At 40.4% G+C, this 16394-nt stretch overlaps 1 protein-coding gene across 20 annotated transcripts in view; it reads right to left on the minus strand.

The window, feature by feature from the left end:
• Positions 1-16376, minus strand: part of dst (dystonin) — a 119098-nt gene extending 102722 nt beyond the window's left edge. For 7 of the 20 annotated variants that reach the window (XM_074675157.1, XM_074675156.1, XM_074675165.1 and 4 more), the window contains exons 1-4: positions 16010-16376; positions 15657-15688; positions 13779-13967; positions 10176-10389 (exon numbers count right to left, since the gene is read on the minus strand). In XM_074675157.1, coding sequence (XP_074531258.1) covers positions 10176-10389; positions 13779-13967; positions 15657-15688; positions 16010-16190 — 616 coding nt within the window. In that variant the 5' untranslated portion in view covers positions 16191-16376. Of the gene's footprint in view, positions 1-8886; positions 9051-10175; positions 10390-10497; positions 10516-10664; positions 10866-13778; positions 13968-15656; positions 15689-16009 lie in introns of those variants that run through there. The other 13 variants (XM_074675176.1, XM_074675171.1, XM_074675172.1 and 10 more) reach the window with 6 other exon arrangements.
• Positions 16377-16394: the final 18 nt, after the last annotated feature.

Below are 16394 nucleotides of genomic sequence, written 5' to 3' on the forward strand. Positions count from 1 at the left end.
TCACTCCAAACATGCAGATGGAGCACAGAGTACAACTGAAGCCTCAGACAGTCATCACCCCTAAGAGTGACTTGTGTTAATTTAATGGCAGTCATGTGATGGACTGTTGCTTATACAACAGATACAGACAGATACCAATCCAATACATATCTGATACAATATCTTTCTCTGATAAATCCCATATTCTGCTTGTTGATTCCAATGCAAATGACGAATCATATTTGTTGTATTAAAGTAAGCCCTGTTGGTGCCTCCTTGAGGAACACTCACTTTACAGATCTTTCAAGATGCTGCTTTACTTTCATTGCTTTCCAAAGAGACGTAGTCCCACATAGTGGGCATGTTTGCAACACCGTTTGATTTACAGCAGCTGTTAAGCATGACGGTGCTGAAAACACACGAAAACTGTATTGGTCCCGATCACGTGATGTAATCCAATACTATCTGATCCTCCAAAAAAGCCATATCGGGCACCGATACCTATCAGTGTATTGGATCGGGACATCTTCATTATATGCATATATTAGATTAGAAATAGTTAAACAGTAGTTTGTCTGCAGGAGTCCAAGAAAACTCTGTGTTTGCAAAGGCCTCTGAAAACCTCCGTGCCTTCAGTGGGGCATTTCATGTGCAGTGGAACAGTAGAATTCCTTATACTAACGGACTTGAACCACCTGCAGCTGAGTCAGATATGAGGCCTAATCTTACAGCAGCAATGAGACCCACACTTAAAGAGCTATCTCTCTTGGTTGGGGATGTCCAGGACTGTCCCTTGTGTGTGCATCTCACATGTAGTATCCAGAGACACATGTAGGGGGATGAACTTTAATTGCAAAAAACAAAAAGATATCTTTACAAACAGCCAATTAAATACTGTTAAAGAAAGGAGGGGTTGTCTTGAAGGTCATTTACATGATAAAAAAACGCCTATTTTGATCCCTATAAAATCTGTTGCACTTGCTGCAAATCCCCAAGCTCATAGACCCACTCTGCTGACTCCTGATTCTGGATTTTTTTGATTCAACACTTTGTGCACTTTTGAAGATAAGACTTTGAAAAATAAGTTTAGCAGTCAGATAAGACAAAAACTGTGAAGACCTGCCTCAATTTTATCCAGAAAAAAAAAGAAACAACACATGGCATAAGCTAGCACGATAGCTCAGAAAAAAGATTAGAGCAAGGAAATGTAGACTTTTTGACCTGGAGAAAAGAAACTCTTGGGCATTTTAGCTCAGTTAGTAAAGCTACCATCCTTATTGCGTTGACCATAAGCTCGAGTCCAGGTCATGACATGATTTGGTGCAAGTTAAGCTCCTGTTTCACCACACATTCCTTGTCTTTTTTAAGCTGTTAACACTCAGGAAGGACTGTGAGTTACAAATAGAGATAAAGAAGTCAGTACATCACAGATCTTTTTCTTATCGTATTGTCCTGAAACATTCATGTTCCTACATTTGTGCTTTTCTAGTTTAGCATTTCTAGAACTTAGAAACATTTAATTTGATTTAAAGTAAAATAAATCTTGTTTGCCAATACTTAAACAGTATCCAAATTATGAACATGGCAGTAATTTTGTCACAATAACAACTTGTTATACACATAACATAGAGAAATAAAATTCAACGAAGGCCTGAAATAAACTTTTTCAGGTTTAAACTATTTATTTGACTCTCTGATGTTAAAGAATTCAGGACATGATTCACACTCTTTTCATATTTTTAAGGTCTTTCCCTCTGATTTCATCAACCATCCATAGTGACTCTGCTTTACTCCAGAAAAAAAAAATGAATAGCCATCTAATCGATGATCTCACTCTTCCTGCTACAGCTGATAACAAAGAGTTAATAAAACTGGTTTTAGAAATGATACCCTGGGAGTCACCACAAAACAGATGGAACTATTCTTTTCCTGGCCACGTACGAATCAGAGAAATATTGCAGAAATCTGTTTCCTGTTGCTGATGTGGGACTGCTTCCCAGCATCTGCTGCATTCAGGAGAGCAGGGTGGAGCTGCTGGAGGGAGAGACAGAGAGAGAAAGAAAGGCTGTGGAGCATGAGTCAGGGTGGAACAGGGACGCAGAAGATGATCTCATGTGAGAGAAGCTAAAGCGAAGCTGTGGAATGAGGTCCGGTCATGCCGCTCTTCCCGTCACCATGACAGCATATAAATACAACATTGACAAATGCAGCAGTGAGTCGGTATCTCACTCAGACACACACTTAATACAACCGCACGGGTCTGCATGAAAATCAAATCACTCAATAGAAACTCTTTTGGAATATAAACGCGACTCATTAGCTGTGCTCCATTAGTCCCAAGTATATCTGCTAGATGCATGTGCGAATAACCAGGACTGGATAAAACAGAGAGCCATATAGAAGCAGATAAAGACATCTAAGACAGAGAGAAGCTTCCTGAGAGCCCTGCATGGTTTCAGATTACACTGCCCATTTTAAACGAAGACGATTGATTAGATCAATGAAGGGCTTGGCTACAAGAGAAATATTATGTTTCTCCACAAGCTGTGACTGGAGATGTCCTGATAGCATTTTTGGGAGTGGGGGAAAAAAAACAAAGTCAGAATATTATTATCAAAAACAAGTGGAAGGCTGATTTTAAAACAGTGCACCCAACATTCCCTCAACAATTAGACGTGCTGTTGTCTTTTTAACACTTCATGCAAGAAGAACTATCCTCCCTAAGTGGAAACATGCCTCTCCTTCAACACATAACAAAGGGACATAGGAGATCTTAGGATGCCTTAAACTAGAGAACATGAGACATTCTCTTAAAGGGTCCCTTGCAACTTTTAATGATCTAACCAATAGCAAAAGCGATAACACTAGTCCATGAGATACTTCCTGTATTCATTGCCTTTTTCTTATTTATCAACCTCTATCGATCTAGTTTCTCATTTTTTCCAATAATTTTTTGTTGCCTTGTCATTTATCTTGTTCGCTTTTGATATAAAACTTCAATATTTGCATATTTTTAAATTTTTTATTTCTATTTTTCTATGTGTGTTAGGGACCGTTTACACAACAACGGTTTTAGGCTGAAACGCAAAAGTTTTGTTGCGTTTCAGCCTCGTGTTTACACTGAAACGTTATTTCAGCCGACCTAAATCACAAACTTTTGAAAATGGCCTCCAGAGTGGGATTTTTCTGAAACGCTGCACACCGTTGCTGTGTAAACAATAAGCCAGCCTTTTTAGTGGAAACAATGATGTCACACTTCACTATGCACTTCGCGCATACAACAAGACAACAGTACCATTGTTACAATCGTCGCGAACTATCGTGTAGTGCTTGTGCTGCTCAATCTACTGTATCTGCTGACTGTCTTTCGACAAAATGTGCATCTGTTGCTCCACTTTTGAACTTAGTATTCAACTCTTCTTCGGTGGGGATCTCCCAAAAGCAGCTTCTGGACAAGACAGTTATAGCACCGACTATAGGCCTGACATGCTTACTACAGCGTTTTCAGTCCATCAGCGTTTCCATGTAAACGTTGATTTTTTTTTCACTGCGTTTTAGCTTTTTCAGATGAAACACTGTCGCGTAAACGGGCCTAAGATTGTGACCATTGTGTGGTGGGGGCAAGGGAGGGGAGGGCGGGGGTGGGGGTGATTGAGTGTATTTGTGGTGTGGGTGGTGTTAAAAAATTGTGCATCTACTGACCTTTTGTTATATATTTTAATGGCCAAAGAAAATCAATGAAAAGGTTTAAAAAGAAAGAAAACATTGTACCGATTTATATGGTTATTATTGTTGATGAATGGCCTGGCACCATAAAACATGCTAAGCTAACGTTAGCATCAGCTCACGTTACCATCCTGACATCCAGTTCAACCTTGTTTTTTTATAGGGTTATGAAACAGACTGAAATGTAAACTGATGCTGCCAATGTGACATGTGAGAGCAGATGAGATGAAAAACAAGAACACTGATCATCTCTGTCCAATTTGCCATTCATTACTGCCACTGTTGGATTGTAGCCCAACCAACTAACAACTAGCCTGCAACTGAAACAGACTATTTGAGCTAGCTTTACTTTGAATGGAGGAAAAAGAAGAAACAGAGACAGAGGTAGAGCTAGAATTTGTGGTTGGAAAACATTAGCTAACTCTTTTTTTCTAGCAGCACGCTTTAAGACGTGTTGGTGGCAGCCTTGATTGATGTTATTTCTGGGTGCTGTTTCTGACAGCAGTATTCCCAAGATCACAAATTAGGCAACAGCTAAAAGTATTTCAGATTTTGCTGTCAGCATTTTATTTTCTAGGTCAAACTGTGTGGAAACAAATTGACAATAAAATAAAAAGAATCTGACATAACATTTCCCAAGGAGGGTAAACATGGATATACAGGTCTGGGAACTCTGTGCGCTTTAACCTGTAAAGTGAAACCACGAGCAGAGTTTCAAAGCAGCTCCTGCTCGACACTGTTGTGAAACCAGGTCGCACCAAGTTCAGCCAGGGTTGGAGACTGATCCAGAAATTCTATGTACTTAGATAACCATAAGCAGGCAGGAATTTGGCTGCAGTAGCTGTGAAATGACCCTTAATAATTATTTCATCTGTTTAGAGTTTGTTCTGGCCAGATAACAACAAAAACAAAGCACAGAAAAAAAAGAAAATCTGTTAATCAGAAGAGAATAGAAAAATGCTTCCAATTAGCTGAATTTTTGCATGTACCTCAAGAAATATGTGAGTGTTCTGGGATGAGTTTTAGATCTGTTTTAGGGGGGTTACAATAGCTAACTGTTCATGCACAGCGTTCCTCACAGACCAGTGATCTGTGGGCTGAGTGAGGTGGGTGAAGACCACGTTCAAAGCAGGGCTCCTTAACATCCAAATCTCAATGAAAAGCCAAAGTGTCACTACCATCAACTTGACACATGAACAAGTCTCTGGAACTTGGCGGCTGCTCCCATAAAAACAAAGTGTCTTTTGTACGGTAACAGACAGTCTCCATAGAGGCAGCCTGGCGTGTGTGTGTGTGGGCCGCTGGGCCGTTTGAATGTGATGAGTGGGCTGTCGACATAGAGCAGAGGGGTTGGGCTGGGCACGGCCCCGGAGGATGGACAAAGGCAGTGACTGTGCAGAAAACACAATGCTCTCTTACTGGTCCCTGTGCTACACTGCAAGATAATGCAGGCATGAAAAATGACTTCGATCATCATTTGTCTCCTTCACGAATCTGCAGAAATCCTCCTCAGAAAGAGGGATAAGGTCATGATGCAGACTGTAGGATTTCACAGATAGAAATGTCAGGCTCAAACTGACAGACCACACCCTCTTATAACACACAACGTACACAGGCGGGCAGCAACCTTAAGACATGTTTTGTGCTGTATAAGACCTAAAGCAAACATTCATTTTGTGTATGAAGCAATTTACAATCTTCGCTTAGATTTCTTCTGAGAACACCCAGCATCCTGACTGAAGAATAGTTCCTTATTGTCATATTACACCCAAAGAGGAGATCTTCAACGTTTAGATGTTTGTGTTCCTGGACAGAAACAAACACAAAGCTCAGATTTAGCTTTTGCTTGAACTCAACAGAATCCCATTCATCAAGTTCTTCTCCTACCATTATTAATTAAAACCAGCAGTGACACCGAAGTGCCAGCTTTAATAAGATAATCATGCAATAATCTCTGTCGACTCTCAAAATAAGCTTCACTTTTAATCTCTGGTAGGATTTCTGCACCACATGGCATCTTAAAAACCAAAATGAACTCCAAGAACAGCTGACCAAACCACCAAATGTCTAATCCATTAAATCTGCCCTGATGTCAGAGGATGATCAAGTGTTGGGGAACTTCATGACCCCTTGGTGCTGAAGGCCTACCCAGCAGGCTCTGCTGGAACAGTTTGATCCCACGCAGCCAGTGTACCATTAACATCTTAAACCATGTCTTTAGCTCACTCCTCAAGTTTACGGTCTTTTGTAAAGCCAGCGTTGAGTTTCAGCCCCAAGCCTTTCCTGCATCCAAGGTACTATTAAGTCTACCACCTAATTAGTGTGGCATGCTGCATTGCCGGAGCAATAAGACCTGTAACATGCCACCAGTGGGGACGGCTGTGCTTAGTCACCAAAAACTCTAAACCTTCATTCCTTTGAAAGACGGATTAGAAGTTCAGCCAACACTTCCTCTGTCTATGAATTTTTTAATTGACTTCTAACAGGTAGAGATCAGAAAAGGTCACAGCATGTGGAAGTGATCCACACCAAGAAAGTCTACAAGTAGCTATGATACAATCTGTGCTGCAAACATCCTTCAAAAGTAGGGATGAGTTATTATTCAAAAAAATCAATTGACTAACAAATACTCAAGCAGTTCATATGATAACTGGCTTAGTTTTTGTGAGGCATGTGAAAGCTGTTGGTGACAGGTGCCAGTTGCTGGTAAAACAGGTGTGGCACTATGATATACAGAACTCATTAAAAAAAGACTTATGCACCACCAAAGAGTTCTGAAACAAAATTGTACAAAAGAATAAATGAAAAATGTGGATAAGTGCAAACTTTTTTACTTGAATCTGATTGAGAATCTGTGGAGGGAGCTTAAGATCAGGGTGATGGCAAGGTGACCCTCCTACCTGAAAAAGCTGAAGCTCATGACCAAAGAAGAATGGGCAAAATTCCCAGTTGAGACACAAAAAGAGCTGGTCAGCAGTTATAGGAAGTGTTTGATTGCTATAACAGCCAATGAAGGCTTTTCTGTTCATTGTTAAGAGGGGGTATGAATCATTTTGCCACTTTTTGTCCAAATGTAAATTAAGTTGAGAAATCATTTTATTCCACAATGGTGCCTCTTGTACAGTGTCTTATTATCTTTTGGGAGAAACCTGTGGCTTTCTAACAGAAAAAAAATGCACAACAAAAAACTGTCCAATCCAACACCTTGAATAAGAGTAATAATGACACTTTTCCCACCTACTTTCTTTCCCACCCTCTTGTTTTTCTGTTTGGTTGTTTGGTTGTGTTTGTTTGGTTACTGTTGCTGGTTTTCCTAAGAAAAGGTCTCTCTTTGATTCCCTTCACATCACATGGAGAGAAGCTCGGGGCTCTTGGTGACCCTGTCATCTGCAAATATAACTAAAGGAACAATAAAATCAGGAGCTCTTCACGACACTCAGCCAGCGCCCTATAGAAAAATGTCCTAACAGAGGACAGGCAATTCATCTTTTTATGGAGACAATGACTACAGTTGGAGGTACTCCTCAAGCCTGGGAAGACAACTTTACAATGAGAGCTGGGCGGTTAATAGGGAAGGTGGTGTTTGACGCTGACGTGAAGACAGTAACCTTTTAAAAAACAGCTCAGAAGAGCATTAAAATAAGTGAAATTTGATTCCAGCAAACTATCTTACAGTTTAATTTGTTTCTCTCTGCTGGTAACTAGAAAAAATATCAACATGCAAAGCCCACCTCTCACACAAACTAAGCTGACATAATAAATGTTGAGAAATTCTTACAACTTAAACACTAAAAGCTGGAATGCCATTGAGAAACACATGTAAACAAGGCTGTGGTGTTAGGATAAGTTTGCTAGATGTAATGATTAGCCCACCAGCTGGTCTACCAGGATTACTCAACAGCCACACAGTTGACAAGAAAGAAAATATACACCACACCAGGTCAGTTTTACTTGTAATACCTAAATCAGTGCAGCAAAAGAAAGATAGGCTCATTGCAAACCTGGTGATATGCTGGTAAATGATCAGGAATCACAAAGATAGCACTTCTTACCCTTCAGCAAGAGATTCATTGTTCATTCAATTACTGGAAGAGAGTTGAATATCCTTCAAAAATCAATATGTAACCTGTAAAAGCTAATCCCAGAGTGGAAGATGGTGATAGAAGGACACAGGAAGCATAAGTGAGCTCATTGTGTGTCACAGCTCCTCTGCCTGAAGAAAGCATCTCTCCCTAATGATGCTACATCATATGATCACATTAGTCCTCAGTCTGTTTTAGCCTTATACCACACAGCTGAGTGGCTCTGCTCACTACAAAACTCCAACAGCTGACAGAACATGCTCACAGCAAGCGTTCAATACAACAGCACAATGTACGTGCTATCTGTTGTTTCACTGGTGAGGGGAGGAAGCATGAGAGTCGAAAAACCCCCCGCTGTCAGTTTGAATTCAGCTCCATGGGACCACCACAGGCCTTGCCTCAGAGTGCACGTGCTATGATTTTGACAGCGAGCTCTGGCTGTCAGAGACACGGGATAGCATGGAGCTCTTAAACGTGATGGATTTGATGTAATTAATGAGATGAAACCAAAAGGAACAGCTACATGAAATGACAAAGGCTACTGATATGAGCTAACGCCTCACTCTGCTATGTCATTGTCTGCCTTCAGACACTGCATAGGTCAAATAAGCAAAATCCAGTCAGGGGTTTTCTTATGATGTTCACCCAAAATATACACAGACAGATGATATATATATATATATATATATATATATATATATATATATATATATATATATATATATATATATATATATATATATATATTGGAAATAAAAGCTGTATACACTGTTTCCTGCTGCCTCTAAATGATTTCCAGACACATTTCACACACCCACATCCATTAAACTTAAATAATTCATTAATAATCCTCTAACCATCATCATAACAAAGCCCCAAGTCATAGTCTTTGTCCTGGAGACTAATATTCAGCCTAAATGTGATGTCATGCAGGAAATATCCCCACTTTTCCACCACAGGGATAAAGACACTAAGACCAACCAGTCACCACACAGAGGAGGGGGGACAGGCTGACATTTATTGAACTGTCAAGCAGCAGTCAGGCAATTTCTTAATCGTCCTACAGCCAAAATATTACCCCCCTCAGTATCGATCCTACCTTTGTATTTCTCCAAAACATCCTCATACGCTTGAAGGTATTCCTGTTCGTCCGAGAGCACGTTAGCCTGTGCTGCGTACAGAGCCATAACCCGGACTCCACAAACTGGACATTCACCAGCGGCGGACAGGGGCACAGCGTGTGTTTGTGTGCATGTGCGTGTATGTTTGTGTGCATGTGTGTGTGGATGTGTGCTGAGGGACTCAAGAGTGATCGGCGCTGTTGTTGCACTAAAGGAAACGCCCTACATCCCTCCCTTGTCTGCACTCTATCCAATGGGCGACACTTCCTCTCCGGAGCGCATGAGATTGATAGGAAGATCTGCGCTGCAAAAAATGTCTGAGTGAAGAGGTCCATTCATCCCTAATCAAAGCTTAATGCAAACAAGATCTAATTGCAATGTGGGCTTCTGAGCACGAGTCACCAAATTCTTCCCTAGCTCCTCATACTTCGCACTTTTTTTCCTAATCAGTGGATAAAACACGAAGCCAAAACCAGACTGGATGAGTGGGTCATTTTGTTTTTTTTACAGTGTTGGAAGAAGAAACGCGTTTCCTTGTCAGGCGTCTCTGTACCGCCTGGTAACACGGACCACTTTCTCTTTCTCTAAAATCCACCTGCCAGACTCCAAATTTTAATGCTTGAACATTTTCATCTATCATCTCATAATCTAGCACAAATATTACGCACAAAAACAAAGTAAAGTGCAAGGTTACAATTGGAACTACTCTCACATCAGTCCCTTTTTAGAGATTAGCCACTTTGTATTTCCAACAAGCTCTCTCTGTTTCCTGGCCATAAGGGATTTGATAACGTCTAGCAGTGTCAAAGTATCATTATAAAATACTGTGGAGCTATAAAAACTCCAGCGATGTCACCAAGTCAGGAACAAAGGGCCGTGTCAGAGGGGTTTGTGCTACTCTGTTTAAAAACTGAACTTCTGTTATTGACTTTTGGCCCCATATAAGGAGTCTTTCTGTTTCTGTATCAACAATTACTTTGTGTTGAAATAAAAATATTTACTTAGAAAAACGTGAATAAAATGGGATTTTTTTTTAATTCGGTCAAATGAAAACTGTTTTTTTCAAGGCATTAATCCAAAATAAGAGCAGATCAAAATACCATCACATGTACCACAAGTGAGTGTCACTACACCCCTGAAATAAAACGGAGAATAACCCGAGGAGATCCCCCTGAACAGGCTAATGTATTCTACATATGGGCACCCTATCACTACATGTGTGGTCCTTGTTTTCCTTGTTACAGCATAATGAGAGAATAACCCTCACCTGCGATCCTGAGCACAGCTCTCTCTGCCGGATCCAGCACGGATCCTCCCTGGATCTTCCTCTTAGACCGCTCATGTCTTGGCAGGTTCCAGGGTAAAGTGTCCCCGGGTGCCGGAGATGCCGACCCAGATTTAACACTGTAATCATCCTCGTCTGAGAAATCCGCGGAGGAAGACATGGAACCGTGAAGGGAAGGGTTCCCCGAACTGGAGCTCTGTGAGACAAAAGAAACCGAGCATTAGAAAGGAACAATGCTTTCTTGACTTCATACAAGATCACAACACCGGATTAAGACACTTAAACATATCGCATTATTTCTCACCATGGCCGGTCAAAGTGCGTAATGTGAGCGCATGTTAGGTGCGAGGACGCTTGTTGACTCGAGTCACCACCTCATTATGATCCATAACAATAAAAAAATGAGCTAAATAACAGCAATGTGAAATCAATAGTATCTGGCTCCCCCGCCAGGTCAGAAATAAGACTTACCACGGTATACATGGAGACCTGTCAGCTGGAAGAAAAATAACAATCCCGTTTACGCCTTATTAGCTCCCACCCTTCGGTCACACATTTCCAGCGTCAATATCCAAAAGGTGCCACGCCCTTTGAGCGATGCTCCGGCCACGAGTTCGTCCCTTATCCGAGCATTAAGGATGCAGGGTGATGTCAGATCTCCAGAGGGCTGAGGAGGGATGTTACGCCGTGTGCTGTCGAGGCAGAGCTGGACCGTGATGGGAGAGCAGACTGCATGCGTCTCCGCGTCATACCCGGCAACCGACAACGGCAGCAATGACCGCGGTGTTAGAGCGCCATCCCTGCGCGTAGGTGCTACTGGGTGGCTCCAAATACATCAAAAGCGGGGGTAACGAGAGGACAACTGCTGCTACACTGTGCCACAGCAGGGACTTCACAACAGATCCACACAGGGCAGGCTGCTAAGAGGACTTTGGACACAATTACATAACAGTCTGCACTGTTAGCCGGTGTGTTGACCAAAGTGGGCACAGTGAAAGCATTCTTATATGTTCAGCCAATTAGCACCTGAGATTTTTAAGAGGACCACGGGTCCACAAAAGAGGGATTTCACTTAGTCTAAGTAGCTTTGGTTTCAAATTTAACCCCTTTAAACCCAGAAAATGTAATCAACACTGTTCATAACATGGAATTGAGCTTTTTCTCTTTCTAAAATCTTTGTTCATTTTCCAGAATTAATAACATCTGGTTTAAAAGAGACAGTTATTGATGAGTCACTTTCTGCAGTTTCCTGCTGCACCCTGACACACCTGAGTTTGAGTGAAGGAACACAAGCAGGTACAGAGATCCTGTTGAAGAAGGAAGGGTGATTAATATCAGTGTGATGAAACCTTGTTTGCAGATTAAAGTAACAGCGCTCACAGTCAGAGCAGAGTCTTATGACGCTTTACCCACTTATTAAGTGTCGGTGACAGATTAATTTGGTGTCAAGAATTTGTAAAATACAGCTCAAAGGTGCAAATGTGTGAATATAAATAAGGAGGATAAACTACTGTGATACAGAAAATGATGTGTAATCTTAAAATAGCAGCAGTAGTGAGAGCTGGGTCAGTCAGTCCAACTGTTTAAAGCACCTGCTGTTAATATTAGCATCCTTTTTATCATTGCATTTCACATTTCATTATCAGCTTACACTCAGTCATAAGTCTCCAGTGCTGCAACCCATCTACTGAGGGAACACAAAGAACTATAACTATTATTCTGTTCTCAGGGGCTGTAACGGTAAAAGCTTGGCATAAGAACATCAAATACATCATCTTTTTCAATGTTACCCAAAAAATATCTTTCTATAAAGAATATTTTGAGCCTTTGAAAACAACTTAATTTGCAAAATGCCTCGTCCCTATTTGATGAAAGTGCACATATTCAGATGTATTATGCAAATATCCCAAGTGTGAGGTCCAGTGCAGCGATATATTTCTATTTGGGCGTTGCATTCTGTTAAACGATGTACATGCAGTTAAACACCCAATCTGCAGCTCTCAGTGAATGCAAAATATGAAGTTAACAGTTGACATTCAAAGACATCTCTCCATTAAAAAAAAAAAAAAAGATAGCTTACCATTCTGGATTATTCATTCAGCACAATTTAGTATAGGTTACACATGCAAATATGTCATGAATGATGCATAACATGCTGATCTAGGCCTGCCCTAGTTTATGCAGGACTCTTACATATGCAAGTCTGCTCACTTAAAATATATTTGAGCCCTACAGCTCCGAAATGATAGGTGATAGATAAATCTTTTTATATTTATAAACATTTTGTAATGATTGTATTAGCAAAATAGTACCACATTTATAATTCCACCTTTACAGAAATTCATCAGCATCTCGAAAATGTTCTGAAGTGAGCTGGTCTTAACATCTATTTTACTCTTTGGTCCCCTTTGAGTAGCTTTTTGTTTGCTGGAAATGGAAAAAAAAAAGCCCACAACTCTTTATGACTGTTATGTGTGGAATTACAGCACAACTAATGGAAGCAGGAAGTAACAACAGCATTAAACTGATCAATATATAGACTCCTTAGAACATAAACAGTCCAAACCTCACTGTCATATCAAGGCTGGCTCGAAATCCCTTTGTCTCTCTAAACCTGTGTAGGGGGTTTGATATTCAGGAAACAATGAATGACATTTTAAATCAGACACATTCATTAACACCCACAGTCTCTTTGGCTTAGTGAATAAAGGATCAGAAGTCTTTTCTCTGTAAAAAGAAAAATGATGGGAGCAGCTTTATAGAGAGGAATCCAAACAAACCCGCAGGGTTAAACGCGGTTATGACTTGTTTTCCCTCAAAAACATGATCCCAACTGAGGTCCTGTGTTTTCACTTTTAACATGGATCAATAAATGGGTCAGGAGTTAAACTGACACTCCCCTAACCTCAGGATTTTTTGACTGAGTTACCAAACAGCTGTAGGGATACATATTGTGTTGCTATGCCAACATGGTAAATTGTTAACAGACTTAGAAAGGGTAAGAGACGAGGCACATTCCCTACATGAGCATAAATCAAAGATGGAGGATTATCTTTAAGATTCAAACTGTGAATATGTCAAACTGGTCTGATAAAGAGCTGATATGCAGATACAGAATGTAGAGTGAGTAGAGTAGAGTGTAAATCATTAACAGATTAGATTGATACATTTCATCTGTGCTGTTACCTTTAAATGTAAAACAACATGATGCAACATGACATGAGTTTGCATTCTGGATAGAGACAACAGAGCAAGGAGGCTCAGTTAAAATACTTAGATTTATGTAAGATGCTTCATCATGACTCAGATCCCCCTTGACACCAAACCTGTGCAGACCGGTCTTGATGAAATATGACAGTGCCTTTAGTCCAAAGTGTGTGGTCTCATACCCAATACACACAGGGGGACAAGGTAACAGTACAATAAAAAGCATATTCATTCGAGGACCTTTAGTAAAATTCCCCCAGTGAGCATCTGACTGAATCCTTACCACACTTAAAGGCACACTGTGTAATCCCTGTGGAGGGGAGCAAATAACAAAAGGACTCATTATTAATCCTGATGACTGTGAGGGGAGGTACCTACAGGTTTGCGTGTGGGAGTGACTTGCACAGACTGGTAAAATTCTGGCAGGACTCTCTTCTTCACTTTGCGTTTCCTGAGACCGGATGACGAATCAGGTTCACTCTCTGGAATCTCCACCAGATTGGGCTTCTCCTCCGTCACTCGAGCATGTATGCTCCTTCTTGCGTGACGTGGACTGTGCCTGAAGCCCTGAGAAGCATGAACAAACATCAAGCTGGCAACAGATTATACCTTCAGAAGAAGAGACCAGGCAAGAGAAATTAAAAGGCTGGCATTTCAGAATCAGTGATAACTGTGATAGGATTCAGGTGCCTTCAGCTGGGGAGGTGTATGACCTAGATTTCAGAGTCTGGAGTGTTAAAGAGGATGATGCAGCAACACAAATAACTACATGATGAAGGAAAACACATTACAGAGTAACATTACAACATATAGTCTTCCTTTTCCTTCAACCCTTAAATTTTCACTGTAATGTATTTTATGGTAAGTATCAGAGGCTGCTTTTGAACATTAAGACTCAGCAATCCTGCTGTTTTGTCCTTGAACATGATACTAAAGCCCCAGCAGTTACAGAGCAGAGCCAGTGGGGATCCAGTGTCCTGTGGTTCAATAACATAACCTGCAAAGAAAGGGAAGCTTACAAAGCTTCTGCCTTTGTTTTCTTTCTGCTTTTCACAATAAAAGTCTAAACTTTCTGGGTTTTTTTTTTTTTTACTGCACTGAGAACTATTCCTAACCAGCAGCATTTAAGAATTACTTTTGAACATAATTGATAAGAAAATGGTTGATTTACTGTCAATTCTATAATTTACAAAAATTTTATCATTATAACAGTATCTGTATTTGCATTGGACACATCAAAAAACAAATCACTCAGAACAATAAAATTGTTTTAGGTCTAGAAAAAAATAAATCTTTATCACACAGTATATTTTCATTTTACTTATAGAGTGTGATCTGGGTATAGTTGTGGCGCTTTCACGCTATTATGAAGCAGTGATATGTGGCTCAAGCTACATATCTTGTACCCCCACATTGACTACTTCTAATATAGTAGTGAACAAAAGAAGAAAACAGCTTTTTGTATGGTTTTGGGTGAGAGAAACAGGTTGCAGACACAAATATAGAGTCAAATATGAAGTTAGATGAAAAAAAATATGAGCCTTATAGCTAATGTTGACTTTTGTTATTCATCACACTTGAAAATGTTTTCACATGTTGTTTATTATCTGGTATTTTGCAAACATACTGGCCTGTAACTTTTCACATTCAACATTCCCCTCCAATAATATTTCTCATCAACCCTTTATCATGAAATATCAGTGTGTGAAATGGTTAATTTATTTTTTATTACAAAGGACTAGCAATAAAATGATTTGAACATGCACGTTTTAAAATGATGTTTCTACGATGTTTATGCATTTTGATGTACTTAAAAGTTTCGTACTTTTATTTTGAAGGCAAAGTGAGTAGACGGAAATAAGTTGGCAAAAGTTTTACTTGATGCACCTAAGCGTCAAGCATAAATATATCTTATAAATAGCAAAACATGGCTGTATCTTTGGGGTCATTCTTGTTAGTACATCTCTCGGGAACCATTAAGTAATAAAGCGTTTTCAAAATAATAAAAGTACCTATTCATCAACATGATTTATTGATGTATTAACATGCGCAATGCGCACACCATGATCCTGAAATAGTCGCGCAGTTCTGTAGAAGTCCAAAGAAACTAGCAAGAGAGTAAAACCTTCTTAATGTGATTCTCATGAAGAATATAGGGCCTTTAGGCTACATCAGGCTAATGCAGGTAACTTCTTGTTATTTTCAAGTTATTTCAGAGGAAAGAGTCAGATCCATAATGAGAAAAGTTCATCCTACCTCTGATCGAAAATGATGGGTTCGGAGGCCAACTACAGGAAAACATAACAGATGTCTGAGTGAAACATTACATCATACACAAGGCATGTAATTCCTGACATCATCTTCATGCACATGTTTACATTATTACAAACACACATTTTTAAGGCTACAGTCTAAAAACAGCAAATCATAGTGTCTTCACACTTATTGACGCCTACGCGTGATTTCTCTCACGGCGCACACTGCAGTTTGGGAAGGCTACATTGACTTCAATGCTTGCTAGACCACATTAAACAGACTGAATGACTTCATACAGATCACGCAGTGAGATGAGCTGTCATGAGGAGATGCGGCTGGCCTGCGCTACTCACCGCGGCTCCTGCGTCCGGAGAGCACAGATTTTATTGGATGTTTTCCATTACGGAGCCTTCGATGCCAGCAGCAGAAAAACAAAATAGTCGCTATAGTCCCGAGTAAAAGCAGTAATAACAGCAGCACACATTGAATGCTGTACGGTCGTAATAAGACCAAAAACGCCGCAGCAATCATCATAAAAGGCGAGATGTAGGGCAGATCCCGCAGCCTCAGACAGCTCGCTCCTCTGCTGCCGTGATGTCGCTGAAAGCTCAAGATGAGAGTAAAGACCCTGAGTGACAAACGTGAAACATCGCACAGCAAACAGTGGAGAGCGTATGTGTGCAAAGAGAGCCCAGAGTATTGGGACCATTATTGTGAGGTATACAATGCATGACTCAG

This window comes from Halichoeres trimaculatus, unplaced genomic scaffold (genome assembly GCF_033239565.1).
Source record: "Halichoeres trimaculatus isolate MK-OKI-2021-1 unplaced genomic scaffold, fHalTri1.1 fHalTri1_scaffold_8, whole genome shotgun sequence".
Taxonomy (NCBI): Eukaryota; Metazoa; Chordata; class Actinopteri; order Labriformes; family Labridae; genus Halichoeres; species Halichoeres trimaculatus.